This window comes from Micrasema longulum, unplaced genomic scaffold, assembly GCF_059751315.1.
Source record: "Micrasema longulum isolate JH-2025_06_02 unplaced genomic scaffold, ASM5975131v1 h1tg001747l, whole genome shotgun sequence".
Lineage (NCBI taxonomy): Eukaryota > Metazoa > Arthropoda > Insecta > Trichoptera > Brachycentridae > Micrasema > Micrasema longulum.
The window spans coordinates 82,782-100,756 of NW_028278924.1; the positions used below are offsets into that span (position 1 = coordinate 82,782).

The 17,975-nt window shown below is 35.3% G+C and overlaps 1 protein-coding gene across 1 annotated transcript in view; it reads right to left on the reverse strand.

The window, feature by feature from the left end:
* LOC148274128 (uncharacterized) overlaps positions 1-9,026 on the reverse strand; it is a 91,791-nt gene extending 82,765 nt beyond the window's left edge. Inside the window, exons 1-3 of the mRNA XM_088237586.1 lie at positions 8,951-9,026; positions 5,812-5,902; positions 3,365-3,494 (exon numbers count right to left, since the gene is read on the reverse strand). Coding sequence (XP_088093712.1) covers positions 3,365-3,494; positions 5,812-5,902; positions 8,951-9,019 — 290 coding nt within the window. The 5' untranslated portion in view covers positions 9,020-9,026. The remainder of the gene's footprint in view (positions 1-3,364; positions 3,495-5,811; positions 5,903-8,950) is intronic.
* Positions 9,027-17,975: the final 8,949 nt, after the last annotated feature.

Genomic DNA, 17,975 nt, shown 5'->3' on the forward strand with positions numbered 1-17,975 from the left:
TGGTTTCGGATGTGACAGGGTTTAAAGAACACCCTGTATAGTTATCAACAGAAAAATGATCGCCTTTCAGCACGTGCACAAACGGTGACACTGCGGCTACATCTCCAAACCAAACGCTCTGACTCTGATTGTTGACTACTGCCAACAGGCCGGCTTCTCCTGAAGAGTTTTAAGTGGTTTCCTCTCCACATGAGCAAATGCTGAAAAGTTCCTGATTGGCCCACATTAGTATATCCCTCCTGATCCCAACAGTTTAGGTAAATTTAAAGAAATTTAATTGCAGAAAAATCCACCTTCGAAATATAAACCTCGTTTATTATAAGCAAGGTTAATAAAGCAACTCCTATATAAAAAATAAAAATAAAAAAAACCCAAACGCTCTTTTCTAGAGGTCACGGTTTCGGCTATTTCTCATATAGAGGCGAGTTCAGATAGATTGACTCTCTTACAAGAGTTTTTTCCGCTTCTTTTACTGAGGTTTTTCGGGGGTAAAATGATGGGACCTTAAGCCAGCTCTCTTAGAGGTTTCTCTTATATATATCTCTCTCTCTCTAGCGCTGATTACCTTAATTAATATAAAATAATACATTATTATACATTGCCTCGTGCCTATGCCATTCCAAAACATTTTACTTTTACCATGTTATTTGTCTTGCATATGATCGGTTATGATTTTTTCTATGTTTATCACTGATTTTTTGTTTTTTGTATTTTTATTTAAAAAAACATACTGTGTTAAGGCGTAAGCCGTTAAAAAAAGATGTTTTTGAATGAAAATTCTAATTTAAGAACACCTCTTAATTTTTATACAATTTTTTACTTAGATTCTGCGCTCACATACAAATATTATAGAAACATCGGTAAACGTTAAAATTGCATTTTTAAAGTGACGGAATTCAATAAAAATCTATACATCATCTTGAAGAATCATCCATGTAAACTTATCACGCAACTCAACAAATGCAAATTAGTTCATGTAAAGATAGTTCTAGCATTCAGAAGTTTGACTTTTTTATAGTAAAAGTAGACCAGAGTTTGAGTCTTAAATTGACGTCAGTTTCACGGCGGACCGGTGAAATCAAACAAGAGGTAATAGCTTATTATCCATTTATTTAAAACGTTTGTAAACTATTCACGTCCATGTGCGTTGTGCGTATAAATATACACAATAATTTTCATTGCTATTAACCGCCACAAATCATCATTTATAAATAAAGTAGAATTTTGAACTGTTTTTAAGTTAAAATAATTTTTATGGTGTGGGGCCCTTTATCTGAAAGTAGAACTCATCTAAGAAAAATAAAGAGTGTGGGTCACGAGGTCACAAATAAATAAGTTCTTATCGAGGAATGTAAAAATGGGAGAGAGCTTGAAAATCAAGATATACGGCTTAACTAGGGCGGGTAATGCGCAGCAAGTAATACTACATCCCTTAATTGGTCATGAAAGGAAGAGTCGAAGTCAATGTAATAAGAATATGAATTTAATGACTGCGTAGCATTTCAGTTTTGCAGATAATAGGCTTAGAAAAGCTCGATAGAAACGGTAAAAGTCAAGAGACAACTAATTTGTAGTTGCGAAAAGAGATCAAACCTTTGATGTTTTCAAATCTAAATGGCCATGGGTAAAGCCATGAGAAATTGTCGAACCGACTAAGTAGGCAATCTTTTATTTATCTTGTGTACAAACACAATCGTTTGTACGAATCAGAAAACGGAGGAAAGCTCGCAGTGCGGGCGAAAGAACCGCCCCTGACGAACTGACGATAGCCGGGGAGCTACTAGAAGCACTGGAAACTTTGCTGTTTGACGCGTGAAATTGTCTCTGTCGCTCCCGAATAAACCTGTATTATCGAGAGTGAGACGTAAAGAGTATGCGAGAAAATTATGTATTAGGTTACTCTTTTACTACGTACATGCGACACATAGGTAATTGTATTCGTGATTTATCTCCGATTTTTGATAAAATGCTTTTTCTGTTTCCAATAAGCATGAGCTGAAAAAATTCATTATATCCGTCTTATGGTAAAGTCGATTGCGAGTTTTAACTATCAAGGTTCAAAGATTAAAATATCAAAGGTTTTTTTTTCATAGCAATTTATAAGTTTCCCCGGACACATCTGTAGCGTAGGACTGAGAATCTTTTTAAAAATAATAATACATGATCAAGATGAGTGACATAACCAGGAGAAAGACTTTGTTTAGAACATCGGACATCAAAACTTTAAAAGCAGTCACAGGGAGAACGCTTAGAGCTAAAATCCGTGATGAAGAAACAAGATGGACCTGTGGCACCGAAGATGTGCGATGGAGCAGAGCAAGAAGATGATGCAGAGATCATGTAAACGTAATGGACAACTCCAGAATCCCCTCCGGCGGATGAAATTCCACCCTGTCATCGTCTTCCTGGAAGACCGCCTAAAAGACGGAAGGACATTGAGGGGAGATCCTTAAGCCCACCATCCACCCGCAGCTGTTATATAGTCCTGGGGTACTCTTTGTCAGCTGCGCATAGTGGAAAGTTATTATAAATATTCCTGAGGAATACAAACTCTATGCAGATTAAGGAGGGTGGAGGAGGATGTATGGACAAAGGCCAACACGTCGTCCCCACCCCTCAGGATCCCCTCAATGCCTCTGTGATTTTACTCAAAAAATATGTATTTACACAAACAATTTACATAAATACACGTATCTAAATATACAAAAACAATATCTTAAAACAATAGTAGCACAACAAACATAACTTACACAAAAAACATAAGTAAAAACACGGATATTTACAATGAGAGAACGGCTTTGAATAAAGAAGGACTCCCTGGGTGGTCAGAGGCAGAGGATCCGAATACCACCCCCATAAGAGGAGGACGAAACAAAAGAATGTGTGCGTTCCGCACGGAAGGACAGTTGGATCTCAAGGTCACGAGAGTAGCAGCTTTCTGCCAGAACAGATCAACAGATCTAAATGAAGAGGAAGAAGATTAAGATACGCCGAAATTGGCATACCGATGAAATGCCCTAAACAATATAAATTACGGATAAAGTAATAGTTTGGACAATAAAGAAAATAAAATAAATAAATAAAGAAAATAACAGCATTGCCAAATCGATAGATTTATTACAGCTGTGGAAAGATTGGGATATGAACATATAATTAGCAATGATTTGGTTTTTTTATACTGGATACGCGAAGTACATAATATACGAAAAACACTATGAAAATTAGCGAAGCTGCAAATCTCATTAACACGTTTAATGGATTTTCGAACATCAAGGCCAAATAATGATAAGATCTTTTGCATGTTCTAAATAATGATCAAATCCTCCATATTAAATGACATTATGGGGTAGCAGATCTAGTTTACCTGGTATGGCTGAAGTCGGGGATCTCCTCGTAACTGTTCAGAGGACCACACTCGTTACTGAGGGAGCACAGAAAGGACTGCAGGAAGGAAGCTACACCGGCACTCGGCAAGGCACGAGCACTGAACTCACCTGAAAACAGATACGCAATATTAATGGTGTGGTAATCAGATATGGATTTCGCTGAAAAATCGTCAAATTACCCAATTGCTCAATCTTTCCTCCGGCCTCCACGTAATTTGTATAAAATTGTGACGCAAATGCAATAAATAATAAAGATTCATCCAGAGGGCAATGAAAAATTGGCCGCGTCTTTTTTGGGTGATCCCGCGTAGTTTGGATTCATTCTGACATTTCGGCTACCGTTACAGGAGCCATTTCCAGGGTTAAGTATGTGTTGCTTTTCTAACACTCAGGTTATGAGGACATTGTATAATTCCTTGGTAAGAAGTCGTTTGGAGTTTAGTTCCATTATTTGGTCGCCACATGAAGCTCGATACTCTTTGATGGTGGAGTGCAGAATAAATTTCAAAGAGTGTGGATATTATCCTTGGCTCTTCCCAACCAACTTTTTACTGGGGATGCCAGGCTATCAGTCATTATGGAGGAGGAGGGATATAATAATAATTATTATTATGGATAACTTATATAGCGCCATTTTCGTAATATAATACCTCAAGGGCGCTTTACAAAGTGATTATATAAAGACATAAATTTAATTTTAACTTTTTAATTTAAGAAAAATAATGTACTTTTTCATTTTACTTTTCCACCACATGCTAAGAATTTATTCAAATGATTTAGAGAACAAGTGGGTTTTAAGTTTCTTCCGAAACATCACTTCACTCTCACAGTTTCGGATTTCTGCTGGGAGGCTGCTAGGGCCTGCGACCGCAAATACACGTTCGCCGAATTTAGTGCGCTGTTTGCGTAGAGGTATAATAACTTTTCCTTTCGACGTAGATGTAGCTGATCTAAGCGTAAGACGTATGTCAGCTAGTTCATCTAGAATGCAGAGTTCCCTTAGATATTCTGGAGCAGAGTTGTGCAGTGACTTATACATAAGCCAACAGAGTTTGTATTTCACCCTCTGTGGAAAACGTAGCCAGTGCAATTCCCGAAGTAGTGGAGTGATATGACTGAATTTAGAGATTCCAAAAATAAGTCTCGCTGCGGCATTGAATACAGCCTGTAGGCGAGTCATTTTATTCATTGGTAGACCTGCATAGATATCACTACAATAATCGACTCTAGACACTACAAACGCATTTATTAATTGACGGGCGGCATCAACTGGCAAATTTTTGCGTATGCATTTAATCTGTCTCAGCTGGTAAAAGCATGAACTTATCGTTCTACTAATTTGAGCGTCAAGAGAAAGGTCAGAATTAAGGATGACTCCCAGTAGTTTTACGGTGGGGAAAGCGGTACTCCTTACATCGGGTAGTGCCGTATCCTGAATCAAATTCTGTCGTCTGGCTGAAGCCATCCATAGTTGTTCCGTTTTGGGTGGATTAAGTGGATGTTCATTTGGGTGTTCACTTTTTCCAGGTGAATGGTGGTCGCATACATAACTCAGAAATTCTGATGGATGTCGGTCTGTTCGTACCTGATAACTATCTTCGACAAAGACAGCATCGATTGTTTTACCTACCACGATGCAGAACCAGCCTGCTAATCGTAATGCCGGTTGGTAGAGCAATCTTGCTACTTAATCGCATCACCTCTGATGGCGACATATTTCACGACAGTGAGCCTTCTCTCAGGAAAGCACTTTAAAACTTTTAATTGTCTTTTTACATTTTGCTATATTATTTTAATAACATAACTGTTTACTATAATTTGTGATTTATTTTTGTATTTAGAATGAGTTGGGTTTTCTTTCTGTAATGTTTTGAATATCTGAATTAATAAATGAAAAAAAAAGATATTGTGAAGGAAAATAATATAAACATATTATATATATAATAATAATAAACATTTACGAGTAGTTTGTACCATGTCGCAGTCGGCAGTAGATTCAGTGTCATTTTGTTGTTTGTCGTATGTAGTGCCAGGAACCATATTGAGTTTGATTGGAGCCCGTCGTCTTTGTTTATATTGTTGTTTGGGTCTCTGCGCAATCCAATTGTTTCTTTTATTATAATATTTTCCATCATTTCTAGGTCCATACTTAACACATAATTTACCCCGAAGATGGCTCTTGAAATGGCATCAGAGACGTCGGAACGTATCTAATCTACACGGGGTTACATAAAAAGACGATACATACGTCTGGCTAATCCGGCCTTTGTCCCTAAACATTTTGGCAAATTAAAAACATTTTTGGATAAAAATTAAACTTGTAAGGGTTCTAAAGGAATGGCGCATCGTTCAGTTAGCCTTGGCATCAGCGATAGGGGAAATTGGGTGCAATACATAAACTAACGTAAAAGAATAAGGAACTCACATGTTGCGTGGGGAATGGGATCCACGTTCTTCCTGACTATGACCAGACTCAGGAGAGCTGCAGCAGCCCAGATGATTCCTCCGATGGTTATCTGTGCACACGAGCATTATTAAAGCATCATCTCAGAACAGACCTAACCTGGGCCCGAATGACAATGGGAAGTTAACATGTATTTTCAATTTTATCCACAAAGTCAAATTAAGTTTTCTGTATGAAAAATTAAATACGCATTCATTTCTCTGAGCGTGTTCGATTACAGGTTACTGACTACCTACAAATATACACATTTCAGTAAATAAATATCGATTTTACTTTATACCGTCTCAATATGTATCGATGAATATAGCGTTTGTAATTGCGGCCCTGTAGTTAAATCACAAATAACTATCGACGTGCTAATAAGTGACGTGATAACAATTTCTCACCATGGTTGTCTATCGTATCCGCGATCACAATGGAACATCCGTGAACACCTAATATTAAATGTCAAAATATTTACGTTTCGCTACGTATAATCCTGCTGCGCAATCACATATTTGAATTTCATCGGTGAAAACATGGAAAATATACCAAAACTGCTATTTTTATTTATTATTTATTGCATTTAACCGGCGGTTGGCGAGCCAAATGTCAAGAAAAGCAGTCGCCATAGTAATTGTTTAGAATTTAATTTTAACTTTTTTGTATTAGATACTCCCATCTATTTTGCAAATGCAATATATTGTATTATTTTTTTAAAGTAAACGCCGATTTTTTGCCAGTGAACTGTATTTATTTACCAGAAAACAAAAAACAAACTGACACGAGCGTTGACTAAGAGATTACACACGCGTTGACTGCGATAACTTAAGCATGTTCATGACTGTTCATTGTGATCGCTCAAATGCTTAGCATGTTTTTAAGCACGTCGATGGTTATTTGATAGCTACAGATACCTGAAATATTTTCCTTTTTGAAAAAATATTTTTTATACGGATGCCGTAACGTACATAATCAATCTTTTTTGATCGTCTTTACAGGTCAAATAATGTAAGCTTTTCATTAAATTTTTAATTCGCATTTGTCGTGATTTGAGAAATCCCAACCTAACCTAACTAGGAAATTAAGTTGCAACAGACATGAATGGAACTTTGTGGGCGTGGAAACGAATGATTGTTTGAAGTTTCTGTTTTGAAATTGCTAGTTGAATAATGAAATAAAACATAATTGAATACTATGGTCCGCTGCGGATATATAATACGTGTAAATTGAATACACAGTAATATATTATATGTAGATGAGGATCATAATTAAAATAAGTTAATGAATTAGCCGGTTATCCTAGAAGGGAGGACTCTTCGGAGAGGCGGTGTCTAGGAATTTTGGAATGACCGACCGAAAAAAGATGTTCAGGCAAAACCGAAACTTATTTAAATAAGTAAAAAGTCAACAATGTTTTGAGTATTTCCAAATGTTTGTAGATATACTGGATTTCCTCCCTAGAGAGTTTTTTTTAATGTTTTTATTTTTAGTTATTTTTTTAATTTACAAAAATAATACAGGTAAGTACAAACATAGTAATAATTTTGAAAATAAAGAACATCAAAACCAAAAAATCATATTGCAATGCAAATCAAAAGTTAAACTTTGCTTAATAAAAAAAGATAAAAATAAAGATGCAATGTAACATTAGTAGTTGAGTATAAAAATATGCATTAAAAATATTAATAATAAACAATAGTAGATGTACAGAGTATATAAGAAAAATCTAAAAGCAAATTGCAAATACACATTTTTTTTTATACAAAAAAATATGAATACATAAGTTTATATTTAAAATAATTAATAAAATAAGTTACAGTAAGTGTATAAGATAATTATATATGCTCGTATGTATATATATATAAATTGAGTAAGAGTAGAAGATACAATAATTAACATCAAAAACAGAGAAAAAAATTGTATAAAAAGAAATATTTTTACTATCGTCTTGAAATAAAAACGGTTTAAAATGAATATTTATTGTATTTAGATATAAATTTGTTGCAAAAGAGAGGGAAAACATTTTTGAGAAGAGAATATGGAAGTCTAGGCATTTACAGGGATTATGACCTGTCATTGGCTGGTTTAATTGGCCACGTGTAACATTCACCATTCCGCCTATGTTTAAACATCCACATTTTGTAAACTCTTTCATCTGTTGACTTTTGTGAAGTAAAAGAGCTAAAACCTTTATCATCCGGCTGAACCAATTCACCTACTTGGCAACGCCTGAAGTAATTTTCCAATTTTTTATACTTCTTTTTTACAACAATCAACAATGTTTTGAGTACGCCCAAATGCTTGCAGACTGGCTGGATTTTCTCCCTAGAGAGTTGTTCATATTTAAATTAGTTGCAACAGAGAGGGAAAACATTTTTGAGATAAGGATATGGGAGAAAATCCAGCCAGTTTTCAAGCATTTTGACATACTCAAAACATTGATAAATATAAATCAATTTATTTAGTTTTCCCATAAACATAGTTACTATACAACCTTATTATAGAAAGTCAAATATAATGCCGAAAGTATGAAGTACCATGGAATAAACTCTCTTAATGTTAGACCAGTTATTTTAATTCAAATTAATAAATAATAAAATTGTTCCTCCTAACCCACTTGAATGACTGTCATCCCGTGTGCCATCTAGACCGACAAGACAAAATCTTCTGTTTTACACAAAAAACGCGTCAACAAACTATTTGAAACAATATATAATACCTAGAATATGCGACCAATATAACAATAGATTTACCGAGGCTGATATTTTGTGTGACAATGTATGACAATTTAGGTCAAAAATCATAGAAATTTTGAGAAAGCAGATACTTATTTTTATTATTATGTACATATTTTTTCATTTCGTTTCTTTTACATTTATTATATTTAACATAATTTAAATTATTGTTTTGAGTGTAAACAATTGTTTTTGTGTGTGCATGAGTGTCGTACACTAATATACAAAGAAATTGTCAATATTCGTGTACATACTGTTTGTTTACCCAATAAAATAAATGAAAAATGGTAAGCTGTGCATAATCGCTTATTTAGACGATTCGCCCCTGGTAGAGGCTTAAGGTGGTGAGGGCTGAACTGTTATTAAAAATAGGCTAAACTCACCGGTTTTCTCTTCCTGAGTAAATAGTCCTTCCATAGCAGCAGCCGAAGCTGCTGAGCACCAGAAGCCATGGCATCTGCGTCCCTGTAACCAAACAAACCATTAGGTTCTGTATTAAAAACAACAAACCATTTTGAAATCCATCTAAAAGATAAACTAAAACGACTTCAAAAAACATTTTTGGTCTAAGGAAATATGACAACATTTCTGACTATCGTAGGCAACTCGAATGTCTCAAAATTAGACAGCGGAGAGACTATCACTCCCTCTCACTTCTGTTCAATGTATTTCATAGTCCTAACGCTCCTATATACCTGCGTGAACAATTTCAACGCTTATCAGTTCGTGGTTTACTTCTTCGTTCTAATTCTCAAGACACTCTTAAAACCCGCCCACAATTCCTCTTTCTTCTCTAACGCATATAGTGTCCATGCGGCTCGACTGTGGATCCATCTCCCATCCACCGTCAAAGATGTTACTACAGTATCTCTGTTTGAATCACGTCTGAAGAAACATCTCTTTCCTCTTCCTTAATCTCTCCTCCTTTCCTCTTCCCTCTTTTTTCCCATTGAGCAATAGTTTTGATTTAAGATAATTTAAGTTTATTTTAATTTTTATATATCTTTAGCTTTTTAATATTTATTTTCTATTGAATAATGATAGAAGAAAAATTAAAAAATTAAAATTTATTCAAAATTGTAAATTCAATATGGGATTGCCCTGAACTATTATATCACAGTAACTTCAGGGTGCCTGGAAGAATGACTAGACAGGTGCCACCGTTTTGTAGCAACGATTCACGGACAGTGTATACTTGTAATGCCGTATTAAACAGACTTCATGAACTCGGCAATAGTTATTCCCACGTGTCTGATATATTTAGTGTAGGGTATTGCTCCTATAGAACAAACCTTTTGAACTTTTTCAAAGATGGTGAATGGTAATTATATTTGTTTATTCATGCATTTCATAATATATACAATTTTTTGTTCACTTTGCCCAGCTGTATGAAACAGTACTTATGATCTTCTTGTTGTATTACTTTAGAATGTTTTATTATTTAATTTTGTTTTTTACATTTATTCTTGAATTGTTTAAACTTTTTACTGAATATGCTGTATAATTTTTAGGTTTAATTTTTGTTTATAAATCTTGGGTATAAGGAAATTTATGTTTAAAAATATGTATATATATATATATATTAAGCGAAATATGTTAGTATTATAAATTTTTGTAAAAGGCAGATTTGCCGTTTATGTCAATAAAATAAAAAATATGTTCTGTAACTTGAATTATGAAAAAAAATCTATTATTTTATTACAAATTGTAATAGACCAACTGGTCCAAGAAGAAGTTTGAATATTGGAAAATTGTTTTCAGGCGTTGCCTTGTTTGTGAAATAATTCAGTCAAATGAATCTCTTCACAACATTAAAGGTTTCAGCTCTTTAACTTCACTAAAATCAACAAATGGATGAATTTAAGAAATATGGATGTTCAAACATAGGCAAAATGGTGAATGTTACACAGTGTGTAAAGTGGCCACTTAAACCAGCCAACGACAAGTCATAAGCCCTATAAATGCCTAGACTTCCATATTCCCTACTTTAAGGTACTCTCCATCCCTGTTCACAACGGAGTTCTAGTTCCAACTCTAATGTATGGGAGCGAAGTATGGAATTGGAAAAATAATGATGAAAGTAGGTTGAATGCTGTCGAAATGCGATCCCTCAGGCGAATGTGTGGTAAAACGATGTATGATAGGTGCACAAATGTCGAGATCCGTGAAGTGTGTAAGGCTGAGACATGCATTATTGACAGAATTAAGAAAGGGGTGCTGCGTTGGTTTGGACATGTAGAGCGAATGGACAGCGAAAGAACGGCTAAAAGGATCTACGATGCAAATGTTGATGGATGCAGAAAACGAGGAAGACCGAGAAAGACATGACACGATCCAGTCCATCAAATACTTGAAGATGGACATGTCAAAAGTAGGAATAATCGGCGTGCGTGCATAAGAAGATGTATGAATGTAGAGGAAGCGAGGTCTGTATGCCAAGATAGAGTGTTATGGCGTTCTATCCTCTCTGCCTACCCCTACGGGGAAACGGCGTGATGGTTTGTTGTTGTTGTTGTCCATCCCTGTTGTAATTTGTTAATATTATTTTATTGGTTGGTTGGAAGAAATTGCCATTTGGCAATAAGCCCGCCAATGTACAAATAACATTATGTACAAAAAGTTGAATAAATAAATAAAAGTAAATAAACCTAATGGATGATTATCTGCTTGACAAAGTCTGAGAATTGAAGTAAAATGCATCCATCTCATCAAGACGTCATTAGCTGTGTGATGAGAGGGAAACGGTGTCCAATACCGGCTGATGATAGCAGTAATGAAGAATAATTGTGGGTTGTGGGAATCGCCAAGATAATTATAACAATATGATTGTTCACATTAGTGCTGCCGAAGGTAAGGTCGCTCGGACCGCGCTGCCAGGGTTACTGTCAACTTCGAGACGTCACTAATGTTACACAATATCGTGTTATTGAGAATTGTCATTTGTCGTGGAAACGGACAGAAAGTTCCACAGGAAATAAGAGTTCCTCCCGGTTGGATCTTAAGACAGAACGAGATAAACTGAACTCCTCGAATAGTTCTACATTTGAAGCAGAGAACTGACGGATAAAAATCAGACGGCCTTCGTTGAACTACCCTTAACATCTATATTCCTTCAATTCTTTAATCTGTTGATGCTTATGAAGTTAAGGCTGTAGTCTGGTAAAACGCACGCAAAAGGAGGAAATCATACGATTTTGCCATTTTAAAATAGATGTTTTTTTTTAATCGCGCAATAATAAAAAATAAAATATGTAAATTAGATAAAAACAAAAATTTTAAAAAATATTTCTGTTAAAAAATAAACTTAAAAATTTCATGTAATTAAAATACAATTACTTTTAGACCGGCAGATTACCATTTCGGCCATTTCAAATTTAGACTTAACTTAGGTATCTGGGATCTCAACAAAGTCTGAGTATCGAACTAAAAATTGTTGCAATAATTTGAAGATAATAAATTGAACATGAAAGTGCCGAAGCAAATTTTTATTTTTTTGTTTTTGAAAAGAAATACAAGCATTTTAAATCACATACATTTTTGTGACATTTTCCTTTATTTCTACGTAAAATTATGCCTACTTTAAAAAAATATATTTATTGAAATACTTTAGTTGAAACCTTTTTTTATAGAATTGTATTCTCTTTTTTTTAAAGAAGATAATTCTGGTTGTAATATTCAATTTATAACAATATCTTTTTTACGTTTTTATGACCTTCATACCTGCCCTTACCGGTACCGATACGGGGAGGTATATGTTTTTTTTTATTTTTTATTATGGCGCGATAAAAAAAAAACATTTAATTTAAAATGGCAAAATTGTATGATCCTCAATTGTACAGCCTTAAAAAGTTGAACCCTTTATTAATGCGTGTAAGATTAATCTAATTGAAATATTTCACCTGCATACTAGCCAACGCCTGAAAATGTTGTTTTTCTTAATTTCTATACGGACCCTTTCTTTCTTCTTCATGGACCAGGTGGATTTATCAACAATATTTTGAGTTTGTCCAAATTTTAGTAGACGAGGACTAGATTCAACTCCTCGGGGAGCTGTTACCATTAACATATTTCAACAACAAAAATAAATAAAGTATAGTCCGGCGCGGCAGTATAGTCCGCTACTGTTTAATTTCCTGAAAACAAGTGCAAATGATCGAGTTTCAACCCCCCTCACCACTCACCACTCACCACTCACCCCATATTGACAAAACTCACCAAATTTAAAACTCTACTCGTCTGGATCTTAATACTTATACAAAAAAGACTCAGATTATGTGCAACAAGTCCCGTCCTGACCCTGATCAGCCTGTCTATTATAATGGACAGAGGATCGAGAAAGTCGACAGTTATAAATACTTGGGAGTTTACATAACTGAGGATGGGAAGCATGCACGAAAAGCTCGCAACCCGTCTAGGAATTTCTGGAGCAACTTTTAACATGATGCGTGTTGTCTAGAACTCTAGTCTATGCTCGGTCAAAACGAAATGCCATTACTCAACTCTTGTATAATTTCAGAACACCAAGCTTCCGAGTTTTGGAAATAAGTGCTTGAGTAGAATATTAGATATAAGGTGGCTCGATTTTGTAACTGACATTAAAGTCCGAGAATGGACGCATCAGCCTCCTATAACGAGCGTCTTGATGATGACACGTGCTGCGCATGCCTCGGGATAACCTAAACCCAAGTTGCCTCTTATTTAAACCTGCGGGTTCACGCCGTCCTGGAAAGCCGTCGATGACGATCTTTACACTTCATTTGGAGAACTAAAGGGCGCTGGGAGGAGGCGAGAATGCCAGCTGGCGATATGGTCTCCTGGAGGCAACTGGTGATGTCCACATGCTCCAATTAGGAGCGGATGTGGAAATGAAGAAGAAGAATAATCGTTTAATCTGATAAAATCACTTCACAATAAAAGCTCAGCAATTGTGAATTTTAACAATGAACTTTTAGATAACTTCCCAGTTCGAAAAGGCGTTAGACAGGGTTGCATTTTATCTCCAGTTTTGTTTAATATATATGGTGAATATATCATTCGAAAGGCACTTAACGGCTAGACAAGTAAGTTCACAATTGGGGGAAGGAAGTTATCCAACCTGAGATATGCTGATGACACCACACTTATTGCATCGAGATTGAAATGAAAGAACTAATTGACCGAATAGATGCTGCTAGTTCAGATCTGGGACTCTCAATAAATATGAGCAATACTAAGCTTATGATCATTGATCGAGCTAATAAAGTAGCGCCATTATCCTTACTGCGCAACTTAGAAAGAGTCAACAATTTCATTTATCTAGATTCTCTCATCAGCGATGGTGGTGGGTGTGGAGGTGAAATACGGCGACGTATAGGTATTGATAAAAGTGCTATGAGTCGGCTGGTGAAGATTTGGAAAATCACAGTATAACCATTAACACCAAAAAGACACTGGTGAAGGCCTTGGTTTTCTCAGTGTTCATGTACGGTGCGGAGTGTTGGACACTGAGGGAATCTGAAAAGAAAAAATCGAAGCTTTCGAAATGTGGTGTTGGCGGCGAATGCTGCGGATTCCGTGGACGGCCAGACGTACGAATGCATCTATTCTCCAGAAACTGGAAATAGGAAAAAGACTAACATCCATGTGCGAGAAAAGAATCCTGCAGTTCTTTGGGCATATTTCCAGGGGGACTCTGATAGTTTGAAGAAAACTATTCTCCTGAGAAGTGTAGAAGGGACAAGGTCACGTGAACGTCAACCGACAAGATGGAGCGGTATAGTCACTGAATCGTCAGAATCATCACTGACGAATGCCTATAGAAAAGCACAAGCCCGTTCCAGATATAGGGATACTGTTTACAGACGAGCCATGCCTGGAGTCAGGCGTAATCACCATCCTCAGACATGAGGCACGGATTGAAGAGAGGGAAATAGTTGTAATACATGAAAAATAAAACATCTTTAGCAATACAACGTAATTTCATGAAAAGTAAACGCCGGATAAACTAGATGGAATAATATTATGGCATAGCGACAGCATACGTCAGTGTCCTACAAACCTAATACAGGTTTAATTACAAGTAATTAAACGCTACTTATTTTATGTCTCGTAATTGCAAACTGGAATGGAGTCAGATCTATCGAGATAATGCGAAGCATTCTAAGTAAAAAAATGAAGCTAATCGACAGGCCCACAAAAGCCCTTACGGAATGGTAATTAATATTTACACATATCGTCTGAACTTAACCTAAACAATCTCTGAAATTATTTATAATTAACGTAGGTGATATATAATAGCATGATCTAGGCAGACGTGGCAAATGTGTCATTTTAAATCAAAGAGTGATAACACCGCTCGCTTCTTAAATGCTTTTGCCTTTGCTGTAGGAACACGTCAACAATGGTGCTTAGAGATTTTGTTCCATGTCATGCGGATCCTGTAGCTCAATCATAAATAACTATCGACGTGCTTAAAAACATGCTTAGCATTTGAGCGATCGCAATGAACAATAATGAACATGCTTAAGTTATCTCAGTCATAAGTCAACGCGTGTGTCGGTTTGTTTTTTGTTTTCTTCGTAAATAAATACAGTTCATTGGCGAACATTCGGCGTTTACTATAAAAAATATTAAAAAAACAATTAATTAATTAATTAATTATGGATAACTTATAATGCACCATTTTCGTAATATAATACCTTAAGGGGGCTTTACAAAGTGATTATATAAAGATATAAAATTAATTTTAACTTTTTAATTTAAGAAAAATAATGTACTTTTTTACCACATGCTAAGAATTTATTCAAATGATTTAGAGAACAAGTGGGTTTTAAGTTTCTTCCGAAACATCACTTCACTCTCACAGTTTCGGACTTCTGCTGGGAGAGCATTCCATGCCGTAGGGCCTGCGACCGCAAATGCACGTTCGCCGAATTTAGTGCGCTGTTTGCGTAGAGGTATAATAACTTTTCCTTTCGACGTAGATGTAGCTGATCTAAGCGTAAGACGTCTGTCAGCTAGTTTAACTGGAATGCAGAGTTCCCTTAGATATTCTGGAGCAGAGTTGTGCAGTGACTTATACATAAGCCAACAGAGTTTGTATTCCACCCTTTGTGGAAAACGTAGCCAATGCAATTTCCGGAGTAGTGGAGTAATATGACTGAACTTAGAGATTCCAATACTATTGAGTATCTAATCCAAAAAAGTGAAAATTAAATTACAATTACTATGGCGATTGTTTCTCGTTTTATTTTTATTATGTATATCGTCAACATCATCATCATTACCTAATGGTGCATAGGGCAAGCATTGGTACACTAATCGCAGCGTATTTTGTTGTTTTTTTTTACATGACGGTAAGATGATCAGTCTTACGCTTTAGGTACCAGTCCAGGGACTATGGAATATTCCTGTCTAAAAACACCCTTTTAAGTAAATTTTTCATATCAACCATGTAGGCAATCGAACCCGAGACCTCTTGCATGGTAGGCAAACGCGCTGACCATTACACCACGAGGCCGATTATGTATGTATGTAACTCAATTAAAAGTTCATCACATGATATCATAATTAAATGTTATTATTATTTTATTTATTTTACGATGTATTTTTTTACTCGTTAATTATTATGGTTTAACATGGGCACAGCTTAAAAAGCCATAATAAGTTCTTGAATCTGAAAACGAATCTGTAATATTAAATAAATAATTAATCAAATTGTAATCGGGGAACAGATGTAATAAATACAAATTCAATCTGACGATGTCGCGAAAGCGATGAAAGAAGTCGTCAGTCCATCAATCCTTATACCACTCTCACACACGCATTTGTCTAATATTAGCGTAAAAAAATGAGAGGGAATGATGTTTATCTATCATAAAACGGAACTATTCAGACCAAAATGGACACCAAATCATTGAAACAATACGCACCATCCCTCGGTAACGGCAAATTTGTGCATCTACTATATTCCAGGAAGCAGCAAGCGGCCTGTTAGCTACATGTCCGGCAGTAACTATGATACCTACATTCTACAAAAGCTACCCTTCGGATTTCTTTCTTTATTTTATTAAACATAATGTTGCAATAGTGCTTTATTTTAGCACTCTACGAAATGAATATTTTTTGTAAATTGATTGATATCATTTTAAGTTGCTAGAATTCCACACGTCCATGCGCTTTGTAGCTGCAAGACGATTGGTAATCTTGCTTCAATACGTAAATGTTATCAACTGTAAAATACTTAAATTTTGTAAATGGAGTCTAGAATTCCAAACGTCCATGCGCTCAGGAGCTGCAAGACTTATAATCTAACTTCTTTTTTATAAAAATGAGTTTCATTTTATTTACTTTACACTAAACTTCCTCGTCAAATCGAAACATAATGAAAATCGGGGCTAGATTTCTTACCGTCCATGCGCTCTGTAGCTGCAAGACGTGCTGTAATCCAGCTTAAATCTGTTATAATTGAAATATATCATAATTGGAAACGAGGAACTAGAATCTCAATCGTCCATGCGCTTTGTGGCTGCAAGACGTACTGGGATATTTATTTTACAGCGCCCTTGAGGTGATTTTCTCAAAAATGACGCCATATAAATTATTCAACAAAATAATCATTATCAAACTACGTGGACTAAAGTGTCAACCTGATATTTTTAAATATGTTTTATATGTTTATTTAAGAAAGTAAACATGAACAGAAAAATATAAAAGGAAAAACCCACTAAACTGGCTTGTCAGCAGGTTTCTTATTTTTCCTTTACAAAGAAAAAAGTTAAAGAAATTATATTAATTAAAAAAGTTTTATAAAAATTATTAAGAACTAAAAGCATACGTTTTTTTTACACAAAATGTATTTACAACAATTTAAATAGTTTACTGTTAACATAAAATAATAATCAATAAAAGCCTTGTTACATATTAGCCAATGAGTTATTTTTTTCTTAAATGTTTTGTCAACGTTTTCTTTTAAGATCTGCTTAGGAATCTTGTTGAAAATTTTGAGAATTGTATAATGAAGTGTTCTTTGGCCATACTTGTTTAAAAACCTCGATACTGACAAGCCTAAATTACCACACAGAGTTAAGAAAAATATCAGTAGGCGGAGTTCTCGACAAAAAACTAGCGGTTATTTATTACAGCCTATACTCGGTGCATATTCTGGTTTGTCATATCTCATGTCAGGCATTAAATATTGCAAGATTTTAATAGTCAAGTGGAATGAGTTGCGGCACCTTTCATTATGTCTATTGGTACATGCGGCACTTTGAAGGGGTAAACAAATAATATTATTAAATCCACCAATGGAAAACATTTGGCCGACTTGATTACTCCGCATTTTCTCTCAAATTAAAGGGTAGTGACATTTAAAAGATGGACAAATTTAAGTACCTCGGCAGCATTCTAACAGAGAACCTCGACCCAGAT